Here is a 27,432-nt window from a genome sequence, read left to right as displayed (position 1 = left end):
GGATTTTAATAGATCATTGACCCATCTATAAGACTCTGACCACTTTACAGATAAAGAGGTAATGTTCTATTGGCTGTCCATATGGGGAACATATTGAGAAATGGTGTAATAATTAACTGTGCTAATGGAAATGTGCCTTTTCACTTCCTACCAGGACATGTGAGTGGCAGATATTTTTCCCCCCATTCAGTAACTTTCACTATTTTTTTAAAAACTTTATTGCACGATCAGAATGTAAGTTAGAATTTCAGGTGATCATTAAGCTACCAGGGAGATGCAGAAACGTTGAACCAAGGGTCATTCTCAACACTTGACAGTATTGGCTGTAGCATAGTCTAAAACCAAAGCAGGGGAAGATTTAATTGGAATTGATGGGAGACACCACTACCCCAAGACATGCCAAGACTATAGGCTACACTGGCAATTAGAATCAAAAAACAGGAGGAGGGAGGAGCAGAAGGAGAAGGGGAAGAAGAAGAAGAGGGAGGGGAAGGAGGAGGAGTGGGAGGAAGAATAAAGAGGAGGGGCGGGGAAGGAAGAGGAAGAAGAAGGGAGGGAGAAGAAGGAGGTGGTGAGGAGGAGAAGAAGAAGAAGAGGGAGGGGAAGAAGAAGGAGGATATAATAGAATTCTTTCTTGGCCAAGTGCGAAGAAGAGGAAGAAGAAGAAGAGGAGGAGGAGGAAGAAGAAGAAGAAGAAATGATGATAGGCAAGTCCCATGATTTCACAGACATAGGCACAAATTCACAAGGAACTGAAGAACACCAAAACCAACAGGATGGTACCTCAAATGCCATTATATCCCCCCAAAATCTCTCCTGACTTGGCTATTGAAAAAACATTATTTTAATATTAACAATAACTTTCCCCAGGTATGCCATATGGCATATTTATTGTCAAGTACTTTTGGGGTTCACTAAACCAATCTTGCCCAGTTAGACCTGAGTCAAAAGGCAGGATATTAGTTAATAAATTAATCCATAAAATCCCCCAGAAGGCAACTGGGCTTTCAGATTAATGGTGGTGGGTCATGGGTACTGGTCAGCCCTTTGTATGAAAGGTGGTTTCCTCTGGCTACTCTCAATTGCGTATCTACTTTGACCTCCAGCCTACTCTTTATCCAGGAGTACTGTATGTGCTTATGGTCTATAGAAGTGACTAGGCAAATAATCCCTGCCTAGGGATGAAATGACCAACAAGGATGTATGTGATGAAACCCAGGTTAGGCCTCTTGTGGCTGCAATTATCCAGATTTCTTTTGGTTGATTTTATCTAAAAACTTGAGCAAATTGTTTGACCAACGCTGCCGTGTTGCTTGCTCAACCCTTGTCCTTCTTGGCTCACGGCAGCAAAGCCATCAACTCCTCCCTGGAGGATGGAGGCTTCCCAAGTATGGTGATCAAACCAGGTTAGAGGCCACCTTTTTTTTGGCCACGCATGATTGGGAGCTGGAGGCCAGGTAGGGCCAGGGCAGACAATTGTTCCATGCCTTCCTTTGCAAGACCAAACTAAAAACCTTAGCCGAGTCAGAAACCATCCTACTGATTTTGATCATTATGCAGTTGAGGATCTGCATAGAAGTGACTTGGGTGGTCTCCAGTCTTGGTGTCTCTGTTGCCTCCTTATGCAATGGGAACATGCCCATCCTAATTTCTCCCCTTTCTTCCTCTAGTCTGGCCTACGGTCTGTCCTGGCCTGTTTCACCCAACATTGTTCTGGTTTGTCTGCTGTTTGCAAAGCAAAAGAATACTTCAGCAATCATTCTCCCCCTCCTCCTTCTCCTCCACTCCTTCCTCCTCTTCCTCCTCCTCCCTCTTCCTCCTTCTCCTCTTCCGAGTTTACTGGGAGTAGAGTTTGGGCACATATTCTGTTCCACCATCAGCATTATGACCCTCAAGAGATACTGAGGCCTTCAGTAGAATGTGCTGTTGAAGAATGAGGATAATTGCAGATTTTTGAGAAGTTGCAGGTCAAGTTGACAGGTGGAGTGAATGTCACCCAGTTGTTGGGAGAGCATTTTATCCAAGGACATTTGGAGGAATAAAAATACATTATATTCTTTCAAAATTCTGATTTTTAAACCAGCAGAAGGGAAGTTTCAGTTCAGAATGGCCGCACCTGGTCTGGCATCTCTGTCTTCTAGAGCAGCGGTCACCAATTTGTGGTCCACGAGAAAATTTTTGTGGTCGGCAGAAAAATTATTTGCATTTTTATATTGCACTAAATACTATTTATTGTTTTTAAAAAATCATATTTGTGGTCCGCGGGATTTAAAATTATAATGAATTTAGTGGTTTCTGAGGTCCGAAAGGTTGGTGACCCCTGATCTAGTCCAATCATTTGCCCAGGGCAGGAGTCCTTACTATATCCCAGATAATCTTTTCTTGAATACCTCCAGCAATGGAGTGCCTACAACTTTCTCTGATTGCTTCTGCTGAACAATCTCAAGATTGTTCAGCAGAACAACTGTTTCCAACAGTTCCAATAAAATAAATAAATAAATAAATACATACATACATACATACATACATACATACATATTAACTGAGCATTTTGAAATGTTGACCCTTACAAAGTTACAAATATAAAATAAAATATCCCCTTTTTACTAGTAAATGTAATTTATTTACGAACAAGGATGGAGTGGATTTCAATTTTTTTTTTGCTTGAAATATTTACTTTTGTTATTCCTTTTTTTACTTTTGAACTCTCCCAACAGATAGCAAATTCCATCTTGCTGATAGTAGGCCACTGCCTAAAATTTCATCATGCCTCTCGTTAAACATAGCATAACCTTTAATCTCTGCTTGGCTACTACTGAGACATAACTGTTTATGGAATTTCCCCAGAATTATAATACAGAATAAACATGTTTGAGCTCAAACTGACAACACCTGCAGATTTTATTTAAGCATTCAAATTGTTAGTTGAAACTATTCTTCATTGAACTGAAAGAGTTTCTCAATTTTTTCCCCTTTTCTGGATTCTTGAATTCTCATCTGTTAATTCCATCCTTGGTTTATTTGGTTTGGTAATCTACAAATGTTTGTAGCGATTTCATATTGTACTTTATTGCAATGAAAAAGGTTGGAAGTTTTCAAGGTGAAAATTTAAGAGCTCACCAGCTGATGCAATGAGGGGAATGAGTCAGCAGGGTCTTTGGCTGTTATCCTTTTAAGAGGCTCTGTAATAAGAGGAGGCCCTACTGATGGGTTCGTCAGTTCATCAAGTTTCTTCCCTGCTATAATTGCTGTTTGTTTAGATACTGCTTGTAGCACGTGTAAGTATAGTATTCCTAATTTCCTATTGTAGAAAACCACTCTTTGATATAAACCACTGTTGACTGTACTTGTTTCTGGGTTGATACACATGATAGACCTGTGCACACTCTGACAGAAGTCAATACTATTTTTTCTTCTCTGTTATCCTATACCTTTCTTTTCCTTTTCTTTCCATTCCCTGCTTCCCTACTATCTTTATTTTCATTTTCCAGTATGATAATCTCAATAAAATATATAGGAAATAATAATAGCATAGGGAAGGAGGTTTTCAGAATTTTGTCTGAGATTGCTTGTAACTAACCAATGTTGCCAGCAGATGGTCTTCGTTGGGACCTGTAGGTTTCTGTATAGGTCTTCTTCGGTTCTTATCTTCTAGCTTATTACTGTACTTTCTTGTTATTTCCTTGAAAAAGTTTCACTTGTCATCCAAAGAAGCTTCTTGGATGAGAAGAGAAACATTTTCAAGGGGGGAAAAAACAAGAAAGTCCAATTGCCTTTTGGAAAAGCACCTTTGAGTCTAGGGATCAATTGACAACCATCCCACTCAGTCATCTAGCAAAGATGTTTTGCCTTACCAAAGCTTAAACGCTTACAGAAGTAGCGTAAGCTGACTCTGAGATTTTCCCGTGCAAACAACACAAAGGAAAGTTCCCAGTATTGTGCTCTTCATCTTTTTCAGCTGCATTTATTTAATGACTATAATCCAGGGGTGTCAAACTCAAGGCCCGGGGGCCGGATCCAGCCCGCAGGGCTGCCTTGGAAACAGTGATGGACCGGTTCGCTGTGCCTCTGCCGGTAAAAATGGAGGTCAGGAGGGCTGCCCTACTGAGCTCCGTTTTTGTGACCAGAGGGTTACATGTCATCACAGCCGAAAACAAAGCTTGGGAGCCTGTTTTTGTTGGCAGAGCACTCGGGCCAGCACAGGCGCCCCCAACACAAGTGATGTTGAACTGAAAATGCCCCCATCCCTGCTTCTCCTCCCGAGGTCAAACACAACCCTTATGCAGCCCTCAATGAAATCAAGTTTGACCCCCCCCCCCTGCAATAAGCAGTTTTAAGAAAGGCCTACTGGAAATCCTTAAATGTTTTTTTATTTGTATGCAATTTTGTAGTGTGAACATAAAAAAATACCATTATTTCTGGAAATATTTTTTTCCAATTTTTTTACTTTTTATATTATATAAATGCTGTTTACAAAAGCAGAATGAAAAAAAATGTGCTTCCGAAGTCCAAAGTTCAGGACATTTTGCTTGAAATAATGATTATGATTCAAATTATCTTCAGAGGACTTACCGTATTTTTCAGACTGTAAGATGCACCGGCGGATAAGACACACCAAGATTTCAAAGAGGTAAGTAAGAAAGAAAAGTTTTTGCCTTCTCTCGGCCCCCAGCAACAATCTTTAGGCTTCAGCAGGGCTGGGGAGAAGGCAACAACACGACCCATGGGAATGGGATGCAGGGGCGGGACTTCAGAAGACTAAAAATAGCTGTATTCGGTGTATAAGACGCACCAACATTTCCACACTCTTTTGGGGTGGAAGGTGCGTCTTATACTCCGAAAAATACAGTATATCTTCATGCTTTACATTGGAAGTATAAGCTTCATATTTAACTCTTGAAACTGGAGATAGGAGATAAGTGATAAGTTCTTCATTGTGGTTGGATGATGCTGTAATTTTCTGCAACAGCACAACTGGATTAAGTATAAAAAATATGCATGCACATCTCATGGAGATTTCTGAAGACATAGTGACCTCTAATGGTCAGATAAGCACCAACATTCAACATTTTTGCCTATATTGGAAAAGATATATGTACTGAACTCTGATTTTTGAAGACAACTGGAGATTGTTATTAAAATGCTTAATAGGCTTTTGTATGTTTTTCAATTCTTTCCAATAGAACAAAACCTTTGAGATTTCTATCAGAGACATTGGATTCCTGACTCGCAAACTCTACCAACGTATATTTTGCCATAATATTCAAAAATTGCTGATGCAAGAAATCAACTTTCTGCGCTTTGTGATGTAACACAAAGCTTGAAGATTCCAGGAAGGTGAACAATGGTCTATCTCACTTCATGAACAAAATTGGATATTTTACCATTTTTAAAAACAACAGTGTTTCAGTGTATCATCGTATCTACTTTTGAAAAAATCTCCCCTTTTTCTTTGTCCATATTGATGAAGGTCAATATTTTAGGAGGAGCTTTTGACAGTAAATTAAAGAACAAAAAGGAAAATATAAAGTATAAGATAACATTAATTTTGAATTAAAGAAAACAGGAACTCCAAGAGGACTAAATTCAATGTTTTTATCCATTGATGAAATCAATTTTGAGTATTTTTATGAATATTTATTATTGTACATTTCCCCAAACCTCCATGGATGGAATTAGTTTCTTGAATATTTTATGACAGATTAGCACACAATCCTTGAATGAATTGTTTGAAAATCTATGAATGAGTAAAGGTTATGTTTTAGGCACTATAAAATGAACTGTTGTGTACATCCCATGATATATTTTCCCCACAACCCAAACCCTGCAAGGAAAACAAAATGTCCAGAAGACCTCAAATTCACCTCTTCTTTGGCGCACCCATTCTTTCCACTGCTCCAAGCAGCCCCAAAGGAGAGAATGATTCTTCGGCTAATGAGAAACCATGGAGAGAATTACACCTTTCATTTACCAATGAGACTTCTAACCTTTGTATCACAAACTTGAGCTCTCTTGAACATGAGTCTGCAAATGATGCAGTTTTGATTGTCCATTCCAAAGATCACTTCCCAGTAAACTTTGAAAAAAGAGGTGGCTCAGTGAATGATGATTGTGCAACATCGGTTGGATGTGTCAAATCCTTCAGCCATAAAAAGAAGGTCCTGGGTGAGTCACGTGACGGTGGTTCTGTCTGCAGTGGTATAAGCAGAGGGAACCAGAAAAAACACCATGTAGCTCAACAAAGCAAAAAGGATTATATCAAAGGAGATGCTAATTGTATCATAGATAGCTGTCTTGAGTCTTCTCCCTTGGTTTTTGAGGTGAAAGACTTAAAAAATTGTGTGGTAGTTAATCACAACCCGTCTTATCTTCAGTCGGAACCTCAGGGTGAAAATCTACTCCTGAGTCAGTATCTGAAAAGATGTTCACAAAAAGCAGATGAATCGAAACCCAGAAGCGTACTAGATGTACCTTCAAATCTTGACCTATCCACAGACAATGAATTCCTTAGTATTCTGACTTTAAGTCAAGTAGCTCTCTGTTCAGGACAATATGCCGTAGGACAGAATGAAATGCAAAATAAACCTACAGCAGGGGAAGGAGTAGAATTGGCCCTACCTTGTAGGGAAGACATAGAAGATGGAGAACCTCTACGTAAATCAAATGAAGATGGTGATACGGCGGCAAAGAAAGTTGACACAAACTGTGAAGCTGACTCTGATTGTTCCATTCAACTCTTTGATTCAGATAACTCAAGCCAAGATAACTCAGATTTCAAAAAATGTAGTCCTCTGTCTTCACCTGTTAACAACGAAGGACAGGACCTTAAACCCCAACAGAAAAGACAGTTATGTCCTCCAGAAGACCACCATGCTGAAAGATCTCAAGAAACTGATGATAATGTGATGACTTCTCGCTTTACTTCTGGAGATCAGCAGCTATCCAAAAGAATCAAATTAGCATCGTCTCCTCTTTGCCCAGTTAAAACAACGAGGATCCTGGGAATTGAAAAAGCTCAGAAGCAGCTGTCATTGCTCAAGGATTGTGTTGAGAAGAGCCGGAAGTTCTCTGTCTTGGTTGTAGTGCTACATCCTTGTCATATCAAAGAAATCAAGACGGGAAGTACCGCATCCTGCAAAGTCCCCTTAGCCACAGTTGTTGTTGCTGATCAGTCAGAAGTGAGACAGAAGGTTGTGTTGTGGAGAGCAGCAGCATTTTTATCACTTACCGTCTTTCCTGGAGACATCGTACTCTTCACAGGTGAGTCTGTTAAAACACTTACATTTCCAACTGTAAGAAGGATATTTATGTATGCTTAGATTTCACAATTATTATGCTATTTAAACAAAACCCAAGCCATAATCTTCCATAAACTCTAAACATGACCTGGAAATGTTTTGGTTGGCACTGCTCCTTCATTGTGAGATCAGGTACAACTGTATCAATAGTTTTAGAAGATGAGATTATCCAGCCCCTGGAAAATGGTATCCTTCATTATTGTTGCACTGATGGATATATGATTATGTCCAGAACGGAGATCATACAAACAGACCCATTCTGCGTATGTTTCTGTTGACTTTCAGATGTCTGGTAGTATTTCTGTATTTTTGAGTCCCCTTCTGTAAGCGCAGATTTAAAAAAAGTGCAAAATAAAAATATTCCCAGAACTGCACAGAAAATGGGAAACAAAATGAGGTATAGGCCTGTAGCCAGACATGGGCTTCACATAATTTAACAACCAGTTCACCTAGTGCAGAACCAAAATTTGAGTGCATGCGGCTTCAAACACACTGCAATTTCATGCTCGCAACTTCCAGCACACCTTCCCGGGCAGCTGCAGTGAGTAGAGCGAGATAGCCAGAGAGTGTGATATATAGGATGGGATAGCACCAGGGCAGGTGGGGGGACCCAGCCGGTGGGTGGAACTACCAATTCACCCGAACCGGCAGCAGCCACGTCTGCCCGTAGCTATATGGAAATCCATGAAACATTGGTGGAATTATATTGTAATGTTCTTTCTTTCACAGAAGCTGTCCCACACTGCATTTATTCTCTCTTTAATTTGCCTTAATTCAAGACACGTTTAAGCAAAAGCATGAGGTTTTTGAGGTCCCTTTCTTTTTCCTACTTTCTCCCACCATGTGTCCATTCAAGGATTTTTCCAGACCAGGGTTTGAGGAAGCTCTTCCCTTGGGTGTAGTCTCACTTTAAGGTAGCAGTTTAAATTTTATCTACAGTTTGCCATATTATTGAAATGGGAATCTGTTGCTTTATGGATGACCCTCTAAGCTAAAATGAGTTCCTGAATTTGTTTTTGAGAGTATGGGACGCGAAAGATAGAATGGGTCTCTTAATTCTCACGAACATGGATTGCCTAAATTTCAGTTGTTATGAAACGAATGTCCCTAAAATGTCACTGATAATTAATTTTACTGGGGTCTGCCATTGATCTAATGGAGCAGCCAAAAAAGGCAACCCAGTGCTAGGCTGCATCAACAGAGGGATAGAATCAAAATCATGTGAAGTATTAATACTACTTTATAATGCCTTGGTAAGGCCACACTTGGAATCCTGCATCCAGTTTTGGTCACCACGATGTAAAAAAGATGTTGAGACTCTAGAAAGAGTGTAGAGAAGAGCAACAAAGATGATGAGGGGACTGGAGGCTAAAACATATGAAGAAGAGTTGCTGGAATTGGGTAGGTCTAGTTTAATGAAAAGAAGGACTAGGGAAGACATGATAGCAGTGTTCCAATATCTCAGAAAGGAGGCAATCAAGCTATTCTTCAAAGCACCTGAAAGCAAGGGAAGAAACAATGGATAGAAAGTAATCAAGGGAAGAAGCAACCTAGAAATAAGGAGAAATTCCCCAACAGTGAAAACAATTGGCCAGTGGAATGGTTTGCCTTCAGAAATTGTGAATGCTCCAACACTGGTAGTTTTTAAGAAGAGATTGGATAACCATTTGTCTGAAATGATGTAGGGCTTCCTGCCTGAGCAGGGGGTTGGACTAGAAGACCTCCAAGGTCCCTTCCAACTCTGTTACTCTATTCTAATGGAGTGGTCAATGGTTTTGAAGGCCATTTCCCAACCCTCTTGAACATTTGACATCTTTGTCTGGTTAAAACAGACCCATTCCATATACGTTCTTGTTGACTTTCAGATGCCTTCTAGATTCTCGATGTTTCTAAGTTCTCTTCCATAAGTGCAGATTTTTTTTTTAAGTGCAAAATAAAAATATTCTGAGAACTGCACGGACAATGGGGAGTGACATGAGTGACACGCCCCAAAACCAAATGGCACCAAGGCAAGCTCATTTTCCATTGATGAATCTCCTTTGTCTTTTTCTTGCAGATGTTGTTGTTTGCGAGAACCGTTGGGTTGGAGAAATGATGCTGCAATCAACTTTTACAACCAAACTGGTCAATCTTGGAAGCTGTTCAGCTATTAATCCTAAAGAGGGTGAGGATTGACAAACTCCAGGCAGAGGGAACATGTCTCATTACTAACTCACTGTTCTTTAAGCCATTAATTTCTTGCAGCTTTTATTAATAGAAATATATTTTTCTGAGCCAATTAAACAAATGATAGACAGAATTTAGAATAGAATAGAGCTGGAAGGGGACCATGGAGGTTTTCTAGTCCAGCCTCCTGGTCAAGCAGGAGAATCTCTACTATTTCAGAAAAGTGACTGTCTAGTCTCTTCTTAAAAACGTCCAGTGATGAAGCACCCACAACTTCTGGAGGTAATTTATTTCACTGGTTAATTGTCCTCACTGTTAGGAAGTTTCTCCTTAATTCCAGGTTGCTTCTCTCCGTGATTAGTTTCCATCCATTGTTTCTTGTCCTGCCCTCTGGTGCTTTGGAGAATAGATTGACCCCCTCTTCTTTGTAGCAGCCCCTGAAATACTGCTCTCATGTCACCCCTAATTCTTCTTTCCTTTAGACTAGCCAGACCCAAAACCTGTAGCCGTTCTTCATATGGTTTATTTGTTTCATGACTGCTCGAAGTTCCAACAGCACAGAAAAAAGTAACTTACAACCATTTTTCACACTTACGACCATAGCAGCATCCTCATCGTCACGTGATCAAAATTCAGGCATTTGGCAGACAGCTCATATTTAGGCCGGAGTCTAATGATCTCTTTTGTGATTTTACGACAACAGAGTCCATGGGGAAGCCAGATTCACTTAACAACCCGTGATACTTAATTTAACAACTGCAGTGATTCAATTAACAACGATGGCAAGAAAGATATTAAAAGGGGCAAAACTCAACAACCATCGTGTTTAGCCACAGAAATTCTGGGCTCAATTGTGGTCGTAAGTTGAAGGCTATAAATACAGAGGGAGTGTTTGAAAGCTAAAAGCAGTCTTAACCTTTGGATTTGTTAATGATGAGATGCATCTGGGGCTCAGTAAAATCTCTTTTTATCTGCTGTTCATCCCACTATCTTACTCCAGCCTCTTAGCCTTGGCAGTGGTTGATCATGGACATTTACTCTTTCTGTTGAGGAGATGGATATGGGGTCAACCTTCTGCTTATTGAAAAGGATTAGAACAGGGGCCATGTACTTGCGTCCCTTCAAATTCTGTAATAATGAGAGCTTTCACAATGAAAATTACCGTATTTTTCAGAGTATAAGATGCACCTTTCCCCCCTAAAAGAGGGTGAAAATTTGGGTGCGTCTTATACACTGAATGTGGAACCACCCACCGTCTCCCACCCTTTGGCCTCTGCATCCCAGCAATTTACCACCTTGCAGCAAACAGGAAAATGGGGCTTGTGGAGGCTGCAATGGGCTATAGCAATCCCTGCAGCCTGAAAAAAGCTGATGATCAGGGGGCACTTAAACTGAAAGTGAAACTTGCTGTTCGCTCCATGGGGCAAGTTGCTGGGAGGCAGAAACAGATTTTTTTTCTTGTGCTAAATCAGGCTGTTTGCTGCGAGAAGGCAAGTCAATAACTATAAATGCTTAGAGAATGTTCAAATTATTAGACATTTTTAAAGACTGCTTTATTATTGTTCTAGACAGCTTAACAAAATGAAGAAGCTTTTAAAAATAAATGCTTGATCTGAAGAGGCCCAGTGCTATTGCATCTTCTCTTAAATAGCAGAGAATAACTATACTTCCAGAAAGCACATCAATTTTAACAGCATCTGTACAAGTATAGTCTGAAATGTAACACTACAAACAGTGTATATTGTCTGTACTGTTTGCTGTTTGTTGCAAGGAGGCGAATTGCTGGGAGGTAGAAGCAGATTTTCCCCCCCTGGTTTTCCTCCCCAAAAGTTAGGTGTGTCTTATACTTCGGAGCGTCTTATACTCCGAAAAACATGATACAAACAAAAAGATTAGAAGAGACAGAGAGAACGGATAAGACTTTGAAGTCTAGTTCTTCAAAGACTCAGTAGTAGAGGAAGCCCTAAACTGACAGTTATATACCCAAGTATATAAGACGCACCTTAGTATTTGGGGAGGAAAATAAGAAAAAAAAATACTCTGTCTCTGCTTACCAGCATCCATGGTATTCATCTGGCTAGCGTCCTGTCAGTGTGTGAGAGAGTTGAGGGCTGTTTGGAAACAAACAGTATTTGCTGTGTGAGCAACAAGGGAGGAGACAGCAAGGAGCCTGGGCGTGGCTTGTTCTGTACTAAAGCTGCATGCTGTGCTGATATCTGAAACTAAAACTGAAAGTGAAACTTCTCTCTGCTGAACTACCTACCACTTTGAAAAACCTGCTTTTGGTATTGTATATTTACTTCTTTTTTATATATATATAATTTTATTTTATTTTGTTACATAGACAACATAATCACATAACAATAGAAAAGGAAAGGCAGAGGGAAAAGGAAAAAAAAACCCACACACAAGAATTTTCACCCTCTTTTGGGGGTGGAGGGAATTGCATCTTATACGGTAATTCCACCTGCTAGTAATATTTGGTGTAGAACCGCCAACAGAAGCAATGTACGTAACCTCCGTAGCCAAAGGTGAGATCAATTATAATCTCTTTTATCTTCCCCAGCCTCCCATATAGTAGACTGGCGTCGTCTCCAGGATTTGCTGACCTACGTTTGTACAAAACACAGCCCTCTTCACGCTCTCCCTCCAAGGCCAAGGCAGAGCCTGGACCACGTTCCGCGTGTCCTTCTAAGTTGGCTCAAACCAGATACTTTGGTGCATGCGGTGTTGAGAGTGATCAACATTGCAGTGTTGAGAGGTGAGCTGGGTATCTAATCCAGGAAGTTCTTGAAGGCTCCAAATTTGGTGTATGGCATGGCGGTGGAAAGATATATTAGAGATGTAATTGCTGAAAACTCTGGATTTTGTATGTCTACAGAGATTCTCAGGAATCCAGGTCATGGTTGTCCCGAAGGTGCTTTTTCAAGAGGCAACTGGAGTTTCTGGGTTTTTTTCTTTTGAAGGTGTTTTGCTTCTCATCCAAGAAGCTTCATAGATTCTGTCATTCCCTTTTTCCTGCTTTCCTTCTCTGAGAAAAACACCAAGCAAGCACTTGGGTCCAGCCCTTTGTGAGGGATATTATCCTGTCTTCCTATTAAGCGTGCATGTCAGGTTTCCTAAAAATGCCCTAATTGATTCATGAGTATTGAGCCAAGTTTCAATACAAAACTAGTCATTTATTAGGAGCACCATTAGGCAAGGCCTTTTTGCAGTCACATCTAAGCTTTGTTTGAGTTATAGCTGAACTTTACCCCTGTTCTTTCCCTCCCCTCAGTCTGTGTCATAAATCACATTCCCCAATGATGTGCACCCCTCCCAAGCCTGCTGCAATTCTCTTGAGAGCCGACTTTAGCCTAAGGTATGCGTGGAATGCACTACCCACCCCCTTCTCTCACTATGGCAATGTTAGGAGTTGACAGTGCAAATATCCTTTCCAAGTCTACCTCAAGGAGAAAAAAAAGAGTAATAGCAGAGTACCCTGTATCTGAAATCTGGTTGGTAAAAAGAAGGTCATGAGGTGATTTGAGACCACCTGATGTCTCCTTCTTGACAAAACCAGCAGCTTAGATTCTTGAGTGGTCGTCTGATTTCACAGTCATCCTTTTCTGAGGATTGATGTGATGCTAGTGATATGAAGGAATTTGTATCTAGCATCAGCCTTTGTTAACATTCATAATTAACTTCCTAGAGTGAGATGTTTTGATTTCATGAAATCAGGGGTGTCAAGAATTATAGATTATTTTGGGGACCTTTTCATTTCTTGCTCTCCACATTAACTTCTTGCTTCCCAGTCTTAAATGGAGAGCCTCAGAATGCTGCAGGGTTTCTGCCACTGTTAAAGGAAACCTATCAGTTACCCGTTAAGTAGACTGAAAACCTAATTATAAACATTCACTGGAATCCTGATTTTGAAATTTAATTGTTTTGAAAATGTAACATCTAGAATCTGTTAATGAATTTGAAGAAAGTATAGCTACCTCTTCCCTCTGCCTATTAAAGAAATCCAAAGCACCACCATCAAAAGCCTTGAATCTCATTCCTTCACATACCATGTAGAAAGTCCGGTTCCCCCACCATAGAATCTCCTCCTAGCATAGTCTCCTTTTTCTTCTACCTGTCCTAACGGAAAGCCCTATCAATTGTGGAGTCGACCGGTGACAGGGAGCCGCAGCAGAGGGATGAAAGAGCCACATGCAGCTCCAGAGCCACTGGTTGCCGACCGCTGGTGTAGTGAAAACCAAGTTCCCAGTGACAAGACTGGCCCGTCCTTACCAGGAAAGAGGGAAGGGGGGGTGTACCATCACAGAAGGAAACAAATCATGCTAATTGTTCCCATTGTTCAACCTTAGAATCCGTGTATAGTTTTAAAGGAGAAAAGCAAAGTAAAATCGTCTTAACAGTGGAACAAATCAAGGGCCAACCTTATGCCTTGGTCGTTTGGGGTGATGCAGCCACCCAGTGTCTTCAGCTTCAGAGGAAAAAAGGTAAGACAATCATTCAGCATTTTAAAATGACTTTAGGTCTATGGCTGTGTCACACTGCCATGCAAGAAGCAAGGGAATGCAGGACAATCATCCTTTGTTTTAACACGAATTAGCTTTTCATCAACAGACCGCTCAAAAGGAGGACAAAGGCAGGCGCACCAGATGGTGAAAAGTTCATTCATGTTAAAACAACTCCCAGAATTTTAAGCAATGACTCAAATACCCAGGATTTTATTTCAGTTATTATTATTTCGTTCTTTTGTTTCATTAACCTTATTATATAGCAACACGCTCCAACAGATTCTGCATTCTTAGGGTCATGCCTGTAGATCAAGAGGTAGCCAAGATTGAGATACATTGGCCTAAACTAAAGCTCTCCAAACTTGGCAATTTTAAGACTTGTAGACTTCAACTCCCAGAATTCTCCAGCCAACATAAGGAATTCTGGGAGTTGAAGTCCACAAGATGCCAAGTTTGGAGATCCCTGATCTAGGCCCTTAATTAGGAGTGGGAGCTGTAATATTGCTTCTTCCACATGGCTTTGGTTATTCAAGCTGTGTAGAAACTCTGCATTCCCAAAATATAATTTAATTACTATTTTCACAAGTAGCAAAATACGAGTTACCACAGGTAATCCTCGACTTACAATTCATTTAGTGACTGTTCAAAGTTACGACAGCCCTGAAAAAAGCGACTCACGACCATTTTTCACATGTACGACTGTTGCAGTATCCCCACAGACATGCGATCAAAATTCCGATTCTTAGCAACTGTCTCATATTTATGACGGTTGCCGTGTCCCTGGAGTCATGCGATTTCCCTTTTGTGACCTCATGGACAAGAAAAGCCAATGGGGGAAAGCCAGAGTCACTTAAAAACTATGTTATTAACTGTGGTGATTCACTTAGCAACCATAGCAAGGAAGGTTGTAAAATGGGGCAGAGCTCACTTAACAGATGTTCCGAGCTCAGTTGTAGTCCTAAGCCGAGGACTACCTGTACTTTAAGATGGGATAGGATTTTGAGCCAGTTGGTGCAGCAATTAAGGTTCCCCACACTGGGAACCACCACGAGGCAGTGAGTTCTAGTCCTGCCTTTGGCACAAAGCCATTTGGGTTCGGCAAACCACTTCTGAAAAGGAATGACAAAAATACCACAGGGGCTTGTTTAGGCAGTCTCTTGAAAGGAGAGAGAGAAAAGGATTTTGAAGCTAGCGTCTCCTTTATTAACAGTTATTTTATCTTTGAAAGAACTGTAGGGCAGGGGTCTCCAAGCTTGGCCATTTTAAGACTTGTGGACTTCAACTCCAGCTGAGGAACTCTGGGAGTTGAAGTCCACAAGTCTTAAAGTGGCCAAGCTTGGAGACTCCTGCTGTAGAGCATTTTGTCCAAAGCATCACTGATCTGGATGTTTTTCTCCTTCTTCCTAGATCATATTTGGGAATTTAGGTATCTCTTGGTAAAACACCACCCCGTCTCTGGGGACTTGGAGCTGCACACGACCCCTTGGTCGGTCATAGAGTGCCTTTTCGACGACGATGAAAGAGCTCTGGCCTTCAAAGAGAAGTTTGAAATGAAGGCGTCGATGAAGATGACTACTCTGGCTTCCCATCTAGAAGAAAAAAGTTCGGGTGAGATTCCTCTTCCAGGATTAAAAGTCATGCTGTGTCTTGAATACTTTCTTTGGCTCAGCAGGGTTAGACACAGGACGAAACATGTCTCCTTTTCAATTCCAAAGAGTTTGAGGCAAAGCATGTTGTCTCAAAACCAGTGTTAGGGTTCCGAATAGCATCCAAAAGTAAATCAGAGTCCAAGGCAAAGTATTGCTTAAAGTTCCAATTTATTAAGAGAGCCATGTTGGCACATGTGGGAAAATCCGAATCTGAAAGCTTCCCGGTTTTCCCCACCTAGTTGAAAGTTCAAGATCTTGATCCCACACCCACAAGTCCATCCCATGGTCCAATCTCCCATTTCCATGCTGGCAGTTCCACCCATCCAATTCCAGTCAGGTGCAGAGACAAAGGATGACCTTGGCTTTCTAGAAGGAATTTTGTTATGGCTACATTGCATCTAACTCCATACAATCCACCCTCCCATTTTCCCACAATAAAAAATGCATAGTAGAATAATACAAAGTGTGGCAGGCCAAAGATCCAAAAGAAAAGATCGCTGCAGGCCTGACAACCAGACTCAAAACTCTTTGAGAAAGTTTATAATGGACAGGCAGTATATATTTATTATGTTTTAGCATTGAGAATAAAATACAAAACGCAAAAAAACCCAGAGAAAAACATGCATCCAACAGTAACAACAAAAATATATACATACATAAAGAAATGATCCAAAATCCAACATTAAACATTAATAAAACCTATTCTGGCTGGATGCTGCAAAGAAAAATAATTTAAATAACCTTTGTCCAGCATAAGACCATCCACCCAGTCTCCCCCTCCTCCAGTAGTGATAGAGGAAGAAATACTCCAGGTTCTATAGGGGTTGTTTACAATATTTAGTGCATTGGAAGGGGTACCCTTTGTCCGAAGCAACTTGGGTAAAAAGTTGAAATCTAAAAGCTGATAAGTTAGTATAGCAATTCCATGATAAGTTTCCCGATAAGCCAAAGCCCCCCAGTGGGGGAGAGGTGGTTAGTTATGTTAACCCCTACTTTACTCTCTTTTTAGGAATTGGTTTTCTTCTGAAGAGAGGCCGCCTGTCAGGCCTGCAGCAATGTTCCTTTTGGATCTTTGGCCTGCCACACTTATTACTCTACTATGCCGGAATTGGGAGAGGGGGATTGTAGGAGTTAGATGATATGTAGCCATAACAAAATTCTTTCTAGAAAGCCAAGGTCATCCTTTGTCTCTGCACCTCTGCACCTGACCGGAACTGGATGGGTGGAACTGCCAGTATGGCAGTGGAAGATTGGACCATGTGATGAACTTGTGGGTGGGGGGCAAGATCTTGAATTTTCAACTGGGTGGGGAAAACCGGGAAGCTTTCAGATTCTCCCTGTCCATAAATAGTTATACACTTTCTCATTCTTATTTAACAAGAAAAATATATAAACATATATTCCATTCTTGTGGTTTTTATAGGAATAATCCAAGTGAAGGCCTGTGTTTCAAAGCTCAGCTTTACAGATGCTTCCCTCTCTCATGGACAGCTGGTCTTTGACGCTGATACTTCCCTGGAGCACATATTCGCTTCTCTTCCCCTGATCACCTACAAGGGGTGTGGAAAATGTGGCCGTGAACGACAGACAGATGACAATGAGATCTACAAAGAGTGCCTTACCTGCTTACCTTTGAACCAAGTCAAAGTCTTTTACAGGTAAACAAAAAAACAAGGTGGAAGATGAAAAACTAAAATCTATAAAGTTGCTGGCAGCTTCCTGCTTATAGAATAGAATAATAGAGTTTGAAGGAACTTTGGAGGTCTTCTAGTCCAACCCCCTGCTTAGGCAGGAAACCCTACACCACTTCAGACAAATGGATATCCAACATCTTCTTAAAAACTTCCAGTGTTGGAGCATCCACAACTTCTGGAGGCAAGTTGTTCCACTGATTGTTCTCACTATCAGGAAATTTCTCCTTAGTTCTAAGTTGCTTCTCTCCTTGATTAATTTCTACCCATTGCTTCTTGCTCTGCCCTCAGGTGCTTTGGAGAATAGCTCGACTCCTTCTTCTTTGTGGCAACCTCTGAGATATTGGAACACTTCTATGAGGTCTAGACATACCCAGTTCCTGCAACCGTTCTTCATATGTTGTAGTCTCCAGTCCCCTAATCATCTTTGTTGCTCTTCTCTGCACTCTTTCTAGAGTCTCCACATTGTGGCGACCAAAACTGAATGCAGTATTCCAAGGGTGGCCCTACCAAGGGTTTAACACTTCATGTGATCTTGATTCTATCCTTCTATTGATGCAGCCTAGAACTGTGTTGGCTTTTTTGGCAGCTGCTGCACACGGTTGGCTCATATTTAAATGGTTGTCCACTAGGACTCCAAGTAACAGGAGCTCACTCTCTTACGTGGCGTTAGGGATTCGAACCGCCTAACTGCCGATGTTTCTGATTGACAAGCTCCGCATCTTAGCCACTGAGCCTCCGCGCGTCCCTTAGAAAAATAATACCACTGCTCTTTTCAGTGCACTATAGAGAAAAAAATGCCTAGTAGGTCTTGTGACTCCATTTTTGAGTCCTAGCCTTTTGCTCAAGGTGATTTTTGAGCTGAGAGTCTCTCTTAAAACTCCCCTGCTTTTTCAGGTTTTCCAAAGTCAGAGAGGGAGGTTGAGTACACGCGGTCCTCATCTTAACAACCTAATTGAGCCCAAAATGTTTATTGCTGAGTATAAAACAATTGTTTTCTTCTGCTTTACGGCCTTCCTTGCCGCGGGCATTAAGTGAGTCTGGCTTCACACTGTCAGAAGGTTTAAAAAACTGTGGAAATTTGTATGTATAATGAATTATTTGGTATGTTAAAAAATGCACCTGAAACGCTAAATGGTAAAGAAAAAGTGGAAACTCAGAGGCAAAACCTAGAACAAGATGGAGGAGAAAAGGAGATAGAAAAGGGATTAAATGAAGAACAAGTAGATATTACAAAAGAAAAAGAGATTGAGAAAGAAAAATACTCAGATGATTGTATTGAGATTTACAGTGACACACGAAAAGGAGATGAGGGGAAAGTGGCCCCCAAAAAGGGAAAATTAAACAGCAAAAGTGGGAACAATGGAGAAAGTCTGGGGGGAAAACTGGGGACAGTTACTAAAACGTTACAGCCAAAAGGGAGAAAAAAGAGTGGGAAGAAAAAATATAGAAACTACAAAAACAAGAAAAAGAAAAAAAATAGGAGAATGTGTGAAAAGAAGAGAATGTAAGAGAAGTGGAGGTCCTGAGACACTTAAGAGAAATGGTTGAAAGGAGGAAAGAAGAAAAAGGATTTACTAGTAGAATAGAATGAAATACGATAATATTGCCAATGGCTTAATATGTTGTGAGGGAATCGATCAATACTATTAATTGTGGATAATTAACTAAGTAAAATGTTTACTATGCAAAATTAAATTTGAGGATATATGTCATTGATAGTAAAACAGAATAATAGATGGAAATGAAATGTTAAATTTAATTAACCTGGAGGGGCAAATAATGATATTATATTAAGAAGAAAGTAAAGTTAAATTGGAAAATATGGAAAGAAAATAAGATGACTGAAATTTGAAATGGAAATACGATGTAAAATGAACTATGCATAACAGAAGATGTAAAGGGGAAAACCCATACAAAACCTTGTTTATAAAAGAAGTTAAAATATGTAACAATTTAAAAAAAAAACTTTGTTTCAGAAGGTTAGAAAAAGGGATCAGGTGACCGCACTCAGGTAAACAATATGCATTGGAGACAATAGCATCCTTAAGTATCTTGTAGCAGGAAACATCAAACATTACACTGAAATTCCATTAAGTCCCCCCCCCCCCGCTCCCTTTCTTCATTTAGACCTGCTGTGATGACTGTTGAGGAGGGGGACTATGAGATCTCTGTTCGGGTGGGACCTGAATTGATGGAGAAGATATTCCTTAACATTCCTGCAGCATGGCTGAAGAAGGTTGTAGGTAATACTGTTGGAAACTGTGGGGTAACTGGAGATTTTGTTGGTCTTTAATCCCTTAATTTAGGGCTGTCAAACGCACGTCTTCACGGCAGCGTCACATGACATATCGGAACATTTCCCCCCCCTTTGCTAAATCGGGTATGGGCGTGGGCCGCAGGCTGGGAGTTTGACCGCCCTGCCTTAATTGCAAGTTCATGAAGCAATGAGTAATAATTCTATAAGCAGAGAGCAAACCTCACTTTCTTGTAGCACTGATGACGTTACCCAGTTGGGTAAGGAAACATCTGCAGGAAAATAACCAAGCTCAGAGAGCACTAAGGAGCCCACAGTAATCAATCTTCCTTGGCCTCTGTCATCAGATCACCTTCCATCTCAATTGTCGATGGAGATTCTCAGTCATCCAGGTCTTGGTTGTCCCAAAGGTGATTTTTTTCAAGAAGCAACTGAACTTCTTGGTTTTTCTTTGAAGACATTTTGCTTCTCATCCAAGAAGCTTCTTCAGCTCTTGCTGAAGAAGCTTCTGGATGAGAAGCGAAACATCTTCAAAGAAAAAAACAGAAAGTCCGGTTGCCTCTTGGGGGGAAAAAAAGCACCTATGGAATTCTCTCTCAAAGGTCCAGATATGACTCAACCTAGCCTGGTGCCCTCCCGCTGTGCCTTGCAGCTCAGGATGATGGGATCTGTCACGCCAGAGATCTCTAGGGTTCCTGCCTAGGGAAGACTTGGTTGGCTGGACTCGGTGGTGGTCTTAAGTCAAGGACTTCCTGTATAAGGAATCGCTAAGAACCCCCACAGACATTCTCTCAGCAGAAACAAGGAATTTGGGGTTCATGGCTCGGGATTACCCTCTGTGGAATGGATTTCCAATCTCAAAATGCAGATAGTGACCCGTTCACATTCTATAAATTCCCCCCCCAGATCAGAAGAGGTTCCCCACATGTTTTGCACGCACATTCCATGGCCTAGCCAGGGAAAATATATTTTCTCTGGAGCCTCTGATGGTTGCGAAGCCCTCTTCTACTTCTTCTGTTACAGAACGTCCCTCAGACACCACCTACGGGATGCTGGTGGCCGATCTCTGCCATTCTCTGCTCACCGACTCCAAGGCATCCTACCTTCTCACTATCAAGAGCCATTTTGTCCTGGATGAAAACAGTTTTCCTCTGGAGAAGGACTTCCAGCTGTTGGAGTTCCACCTTGATCTCTGAAGCAGCCACTTCTAATGAGGTTCCTCACCAGGGGTAGGCTGCTGGGGGTTCGCATGGGTTCGGACGATCCCCTAGCTAGGATTCTGCCCAGTTTGGTGAACCCCCAAACGCCACCCCTGGCTGGCCATACCCACCCTACCCCTCCCAGGAGTCTCCACGTGGCTCATTCATCATGCGGAGGCTCAGGGAGGGTGTGTGTGAAAAAGGCCTACTGGAGGTTCTGGAAGTCTGGAAATGGGCCTCTGGAGCCCAGGGGAAGCAGTTTTCGGGGCTCGAGGAATACCTCCAGAATCTGAGGAGGGCAGAAAATGCCCCCACCACCATGATGCAGGAAGCCAGCTAGGCCACGCCCACTATGCAATGGGGCAGCGAACCTGTTACTGCAATTTTTGAAGCCCACCCTGTAAATCCTCATCCAAGTTCACAATCACATAAAAAGACATAAAATGAGGAGGACAAGTGAATGGAGTTTTTGTTTGTTTGTTTGTTTGTTTGCCTTGGAATGAATATGATTTATTTTTATAAGTACATTTTCTACGATTTAAGAGGCATGATTTCTTCAGACAAGTTATTAATAGCTACTCAAAAGATGAGTGATGTTTCCTTTGTTGGGCTTTGGTTCCCCAAGACCCCAGGAATTTCCTGAAAGAGAGTTAAAGGCGTCTGAAAACTCTCCCTGCCAACATTTTAAAATGTGTCACCTAAAAAAATATTTTTCCTTGCCGCACCCTTTTTTGCCGGCCCCCATTTTCGCCTTCCTGCCATTGCGACGTCTTATCTCTTAGAAGTTCCATTTTTCAAAGTAAATATTACAATGGCAGAAAGAAGTTTTTCTCTTTATAAACGGTGGCTTTAGCTACATTATCAAACGGCTGCAAGAATTTCTATATTCACACTAAAAAAAAAACCTTTTACTTTCTGGAGATGTGCCAAGTACAGTCAGCCCGCAAAGCAAATAAATGCTTCAAAGAGAGAAGTCTCAGTCTCTTCCTCTGGAATACAGGCGGATTCAAAGTGCAGCTTTAAGGGAATTAAATGAACACTTTCCTCTTTTAGTATAATTTATGGATTGTAGCTTGGTGAAGCCCAGCTGAGCTTTGATTTCTGGTGGGAAGCCTAGAATCTTAAATGTTTGCTCTTGTACTGGGCGCAGACCTCACTCCCTCCTGGCACTGATGATGTTACCTAGTTGGGTAATGAAATATCTGCAAGGAAACCACCAACTCAGAGAGCACCAAGCACCCCACATCTGTCTGTCTGTCCGTAAACCACTGCCTAATCAAGGAACCACCAAGAACACTTCCATCAACAGGGTAAGCCACTTGTATATAAATAGAGAGCAAACCCCACTCCCTTCTAGCACTGATCACATTACCTCGTTGGGTAATGAAACGTCTGCAAGGAAACCACCAAACTCTGTATCCCAGGGGTGTCAAACTCAAGGCCCAGGGCTGGATGGTACTTATACCCGGCTCGCGGGGCCAGCCTGGAAATATCAAAGGACCGGCCCACAGTGCCTCCGCCAACCAAAACATGCCAAATGAGGGAGGGGGTACCCACAGCCCATTTTCGGGCGCCTGCAGCACTCTGCCGGCCAAAAACGGGCCACACAGAGGCCTCTCCACATGGCCCATTTTGGCTGGCAGAGGCACTGCAGGCGAGTCCTTCCCGTGGCACGACAAAACCGCGCTACGCAAAATAGCGGAGATTAAATCGCGTCGCTAAAGTCGCGACGTCATCACCGCGCGTCATCACCGCGGGGACAACAGCGCGGCGACAGAAGGGTGTTCTACATACTTCGTTCTTTGCCTCCAGACAGCGGCAGCGGGCACGGGGCAAAGCGGGCTGCCCAGCAGCAGCAGCAGCCTGCGGGAAGGGTCCAGCACAGCCACGGGGGGCAGCAGGAAGCCCGCGGGGGGCCCGAGCAGGGCTGCTGACGCTGGCGGTGGAGGAGGACGCAGCAGCGGCGGCGGCTGAGGCTCTCCCGGGGCCGGCGAAGCGGGCTTGCCCGGCGGAGGCAGGCTGCCCTCTTCTTCCTCAACAACATCTCCTTGGATGGGCGACCGCCGCCACCAGGCAAGCCCGCTTCGCCGGCCCCGGGAGAGCCTCAGCCGCCGCCCACCCTGCCTCTTCCTCCGGGGGAGGCGCCAGCGGCGGAGGCCACCCGTCCAAGGAGATGTTGTTGAGGAAGAAGAGGGCAGCCTGTCTCTGCCGGGCAAGCCCACTTCGCCGGCCCGGGAGAGCCTCAGCCACCGCGCTGCCACGTCCTCCTCCGCTTCCTGCTGCTCCCCGCGGCTGAGCTGGACCCTTCCCGCGGGCTGCTGCTGCTGGGCAGCCCGCTTTGCCCCGTGCCCGCTGCCGCTGTCAGCTGGAGGAGGAGGGCTACCTTTGGAGGCAAAGAACGAAGCATGTAGAACACCCTTCTGTCACCGCGCTGTTGTCGCGGCGGTAGGGTCGTTTTTTTCTTAGCGCTTCGGACGCCGCGGATTTGCCTCTGCACTTATGTCGGCGCGGATAAGGGCATCGCGGTTTTGTGGTGGAACCAGTCCTTCCACATGGGGCGATGGCTAAGACCACACAAATAAGCAAAAATCGGGAACGTCTTTCTCTGGACAATGTCCTCTCAGCTCCCGGCAGCCATAGAGAGGGAGAAAACTCAATTTCAGAGACGCCACCCTTCCGACTGGCTGGTTCCTGGTCAGGACCGACCCAAGACCAATGCGGAGTACTTTGGTCAGCTGGGATCACACCTGCCTGTAAAATATAAAAGGATGCCTGGTCAACTTCTTACTGGGGCTTAGATCCTACTTTGTGAGCCTGAAGAACGGACACCAGCTTCTTATAATACAAGAATTAAAATAAAATTACCATACAATAAAATGACAAATGTACAATACCCAAGGTCATTCATAAAATCATTCCCCAAATACTGTTCAAGGTGACTCGACCCACTTCCTGGGTTTTCTTTAAAAGCCATGTTTTACCAGTTCTGTAAGACGACAATCTTCTCATTCAACACAGATATAACTGGGAAACGGCTATTTCAGGATTGGCTAATACATTGTATTAAGGTAAAGGTAAAGTTCCCCTCGCACATATGTGTTAGTTGTTCCTGACTCTAGGGGGCGATGCTCATCTCTGTTTCAAAGCCGAAGAGCCAGCACTGAAGCTTTCTCCGGGATCATGTAGCCAGCATGACTAAATGGCAAAGGTGCATGGAATACTATTACCTTCCCACCAAAGGTGGTCCCTATTTTTCTACTTGCATGTTTACATGATTTCAAACTGCTAGGTTGGCAGAAGCTGGGACAAGTAATGGGAGCTCACTCCATTACGCAGAACTAGGGATTCGAACCACCTAACTGCCAACCTTTCTGATTGACAAGCTCAGCGTCTTAGCCACTGAGCCACCACGTCCCTACAGTTGTGTAACCTTGTGTTACAATTGCACAATCTGTAGCTGCCACCCCTGAACCATTAAGGCTTTTCAGGAAAATCATGTAAACAGCAGCCACTGGATATAATTTCTCCCATAGGCAGGCTTTCAAATGAAAATATAAATGCAGGATATTCAATACCCCATTAATATTTAATGTATGTCAAATCATTAAAGAAACAGCAGTTCATCTCAAATCAAAATATTGTTAAATAAAAACATCTTGGCCTCAACAGGTTTCGGGCAGGACCTGAGAACTATCTTTGAACAACACCTCCTTAAGATCTAACAGAAGAAGCACAATAGGAACACCATCAGAATCAGAGTTCAACTGGAAGGGACTTTGGAGGTCTTCTAGTCCACCCCTCTGCTTAAGCAGAGAACCTATACCATTTCAGACACGTGGCTATCCAGTCTCTTCTTAAAAACCTCCAGTGATGAAATATCCATGACTTCTGGTGGCAAGTTGTTCCAATGGTTAATTGTTCTCATTTTAATAAGTTTCTCCTTAATTCTAGGTTACTTCTCTCTGGTTCGTTTCCACTTTGTTTCTTGTACTGCCTTTCAGTGCCTTGGAAAATAAGTTGTGGCAGCCCCTCAAATACTGGAATACTGCTATCATGTCACCCTAATTCTATTCTTTAGAATAGCCAAACCTAAATCCTGCAGCCCTTCTTCATATCTTTTAGTCTCCAGGCCTTTAATCATCTTAATTGCTCTTCTTTGCACTTTTTCCAAAGTTCCAACATCCTTTTCGTAATGTGGTGGCCCAAACTGGATGCAGTATTGCAGGTATAGTCTAACCAAGGCTTTATAAAGTGGTATCTTCTGCTACATCCCCAAATCCCAGGGCTGGGGAAACAACAGCTGCGTTGCTTGGCAGCCCACCAGAAGACACACATCAGACAGCAGGAATCTCATTCCCGACCCGGACCCAAAAGCCCTGCACGTGCTCTGCCCACCACGGCTCTAAAAAGGAGCCCGAGGGGCTTTGTAGTACCGCAGAAGGCTGAGCCCACTCCACAGAAAGAACCCTGAAGTGTAGATTGAAATAAACGAACTCTATCTCTATGTTCCCCGTTTGGCCCGTCGTTTTTCTTAAAGCTGAAAAGGGCGCGGGGCAGTGCAAAGAGACCCGGCTTCCCAACCTTCTGGTCATCACCGGTTCCTTACAGATGCACCGAAAGGCCAGGGAAAAAGCGGGCAGTCAAAGTTATGGGCGATAAGCAAATGAGTGGTATGGGGGGCGGGGGAGGGATAAATAGGTAATGAAAATAACCTCTATCTTTGTCTCTACCACACACTTCAGGGGCTACTTCGATCACGACTGCTCAGGAGTCAGGAAATGCGGGGCTGATCTGGCTCACTTGCGGCACCGCCAGGCTTGTTGCTAGACCTGCACTCCGACAATGTAGCGCAGAAAAGAGGGGTGGGGAGTAGGGCATCATGCTGCAAATAGACCGGAAGCGGAGGACAAGGATAAGAACGGATGGCAGGAAGTTGGCCATGCTGGAAAAGTCGTTTTTCTAAAGGCCTTAGGGGACCGCCGCGGAGCTCTGACAGGAAATCCGCCATGCCTGGAAGGTCGCTGTGAAAGGACGTTGGAGGAACGACAGCGATGGACGGACAGGAAGTCGGCCATGACTAGAAGGACGTTTTCAATGGCATGGGAGACGGGCGCGGAGATCGGACAGGAAGTCGGCCATGCCTAGGTTTCTGCATAAGAAAGTTGGGGTTACGGCTAAGGAGAAATGACAGGAAGTCGGCCATGACGAGAAGGTCTCCCCCTCCAACCAGGCACTAGGGGAGCGGCAGCGGAAGTCCACCATAATGGGATGGTCGCTGTGAAAGGAAGTGAGGAAAGCGTGTGAGAGAAGACAGGAAGTCGACCATGTTGGGAAGGTCGATATCGAGGCAGAAGCCGGCAGCCATGCAGAGAAGGTAACACAATTATTAGGCAAGTGAATATTTTGACCGCATCATCACCCATACAGAGACAGACAGCTATAACGGACATTTTTTTCCAAAAGCATGTAAAAGGATTTCATTCTGACTGAAATTTCACAAAATGGCAAATAAAAGCTTCCTGTTTTGAACATGAAAGTCGAAACGTGGGAACTTTTAAGACTTGTGGACTTCAACTGAGGAATTCTGGGAGTTGAAGTCCACAAGTCTTAAAAGTTCCCAAGTTTGGACACCCCCGTTTGAGCATCTGGAACAGGATCTTGTGCTTTGGTGATAAGCTTCCCGAATGCTCAAAATGGTTCAAAATGGAATTTTTCTTATGGACCCAAAGCTTTTTGTTGTCCCACTGCATTTAAAACATTTCTTTTAAAAGTACACTTTCTCTGCAGGGCTGCACGTTTTTTACCCAGAAAATAATTTGGTGTTGAACTAGAACAGAGAGATGGTTAACAGTTTATGGATGATTTGGGTGCAATCGGTTCTCTCTACTTGCTGGATGTATCAGTGCTGACGCTATGGGGGAAAACTGAAGGACAAAATGTAGATCAAATGACAAATACTGAGAAAGAGAAAGGAGACTTCAATGACCTGATATTGTCTTATTTTTCTTTCTATCTTTTTCTTTCTTTCTTTCTAATCTATCTATCAATCTGGTATCTATCTATCTGTCTATCTATATGGTATCTATCTATCTATCAATCATATATAAAAATGGCTGTGTGTGTTCTAGCATAACTCTGGAACGCCTTGAGCAATTTTAACCAAAGTTGGTACACAGATGACTTACTCTATGGAAACAAATACTGTGGATGGGGAGGGGGGGGGAGACACTCCTAACAACCCTTAGGGTGTGTGTTCTGTTAAGATACAGCCTGTTGTGCCTTAAAATGGCTTCTCCTGTACAGCACAGTGGAATTGCCATGGTAATAGCTTCACAATCCTCCACAAGGGGGCTCCCTCTAGTAAGGGGAAAAATCCAACGTTAAAAATTAATTTGGTCTGGACATTTCCCTCCTATAAATAAATACCCAGACAACGCTGGGTTATCAGCTAGTTCAGAATAAAATCCTGGTCTGGAGAGCTTTAATGGGTGCCTGATTCAATCTTTGTCATCTTGGAATAATAGATCTCAAACAAGATTTTGATCAAAATGATGTCTGCTAAAATCTTTAAACATCCTACTACATAAAGGCAGGCTACTGTTGCATTCAGTATTGGAATTCCGAAAATCAATACTTGCATGTTAAAAAGAAAACAAACACATGA

The 27,432-nt window shown here is 42.7% G+C and overlaps 1 protein-coding gene across 5 annotated transcripts in view; it reads left to right on the top strand.

Moving 5' to 3' along the window:
- SHLD2 (shieldin complex subunit 2) overlaps positions 1–20,873 on the top strand; it is a 41,956-nt gene extending 21,083 nt beyond the window's left edge. For 4 of the 5 annotated variants that reach the window (XM_032231815.1, XM_032231816.1, XM_032231813.1 and 1 more), the window contains exons 3-10: positions 5,184–7,260; positions 9,355–9,462; positions 12,031–12,225; positions 13,817–13,951; positions 15,380–15,580; positions 17,045–17,279; positions 19,443–19,558; positions 20,593–20,873. In XM_032231815.1, coding sequence (XP_032087706.1) covers positions 5,841–7,260; positions 9,355–9,462; positions 12,031–12,225; positions 13,817–13,951; positions 15,380–15,580; positions 17,045–17,279; positions 19,443–19,558; positions 20,593–20,765 — 2,583 coding nt within the window. In that variant the 5' untranslated portion in view covers positions 5,184–5,840 and the 3' untranslated portion in view covers positions 20,766–20,873. Of the gene's footprint in view, positions 1–4,584; positions 4,631–5,183; positions 7,261–9,354; positions 9,463–12,030; positions 12,226–13,816; positions 13,952–15,379; positions 15,581–17,044; positions 17,280–19,442; positions 19,559–20,592 lie in introns of all 5 variants that reach the window. The other variant, XM_032231814.1, reaches the window with a different exon arrangement.
- The last annotated feature ends 6,559 nt before the right edge of the window (positions 20,874–27,432 follow it).

This window comes from Thamnophis elegans, chromosome 15, assembly GCF_009769535.1.
Source record: "Thamnophis elegans isolate rThaEle1 chromosome 15, rThaEle1.pri, whole genome shotgun sequence".
NCBI classification, from domain to species: Eukaryota; Metazoa; Chordata; class Lepidosauria; order Squamata; family Colubridae; genus Thamnophis; species Thamnophis elegans.
The sequence above is the reverse complement of the archived record's forward strand: the minus strand, read 5'-3'. Positions and strand labels throughout refer to the sequence as shown.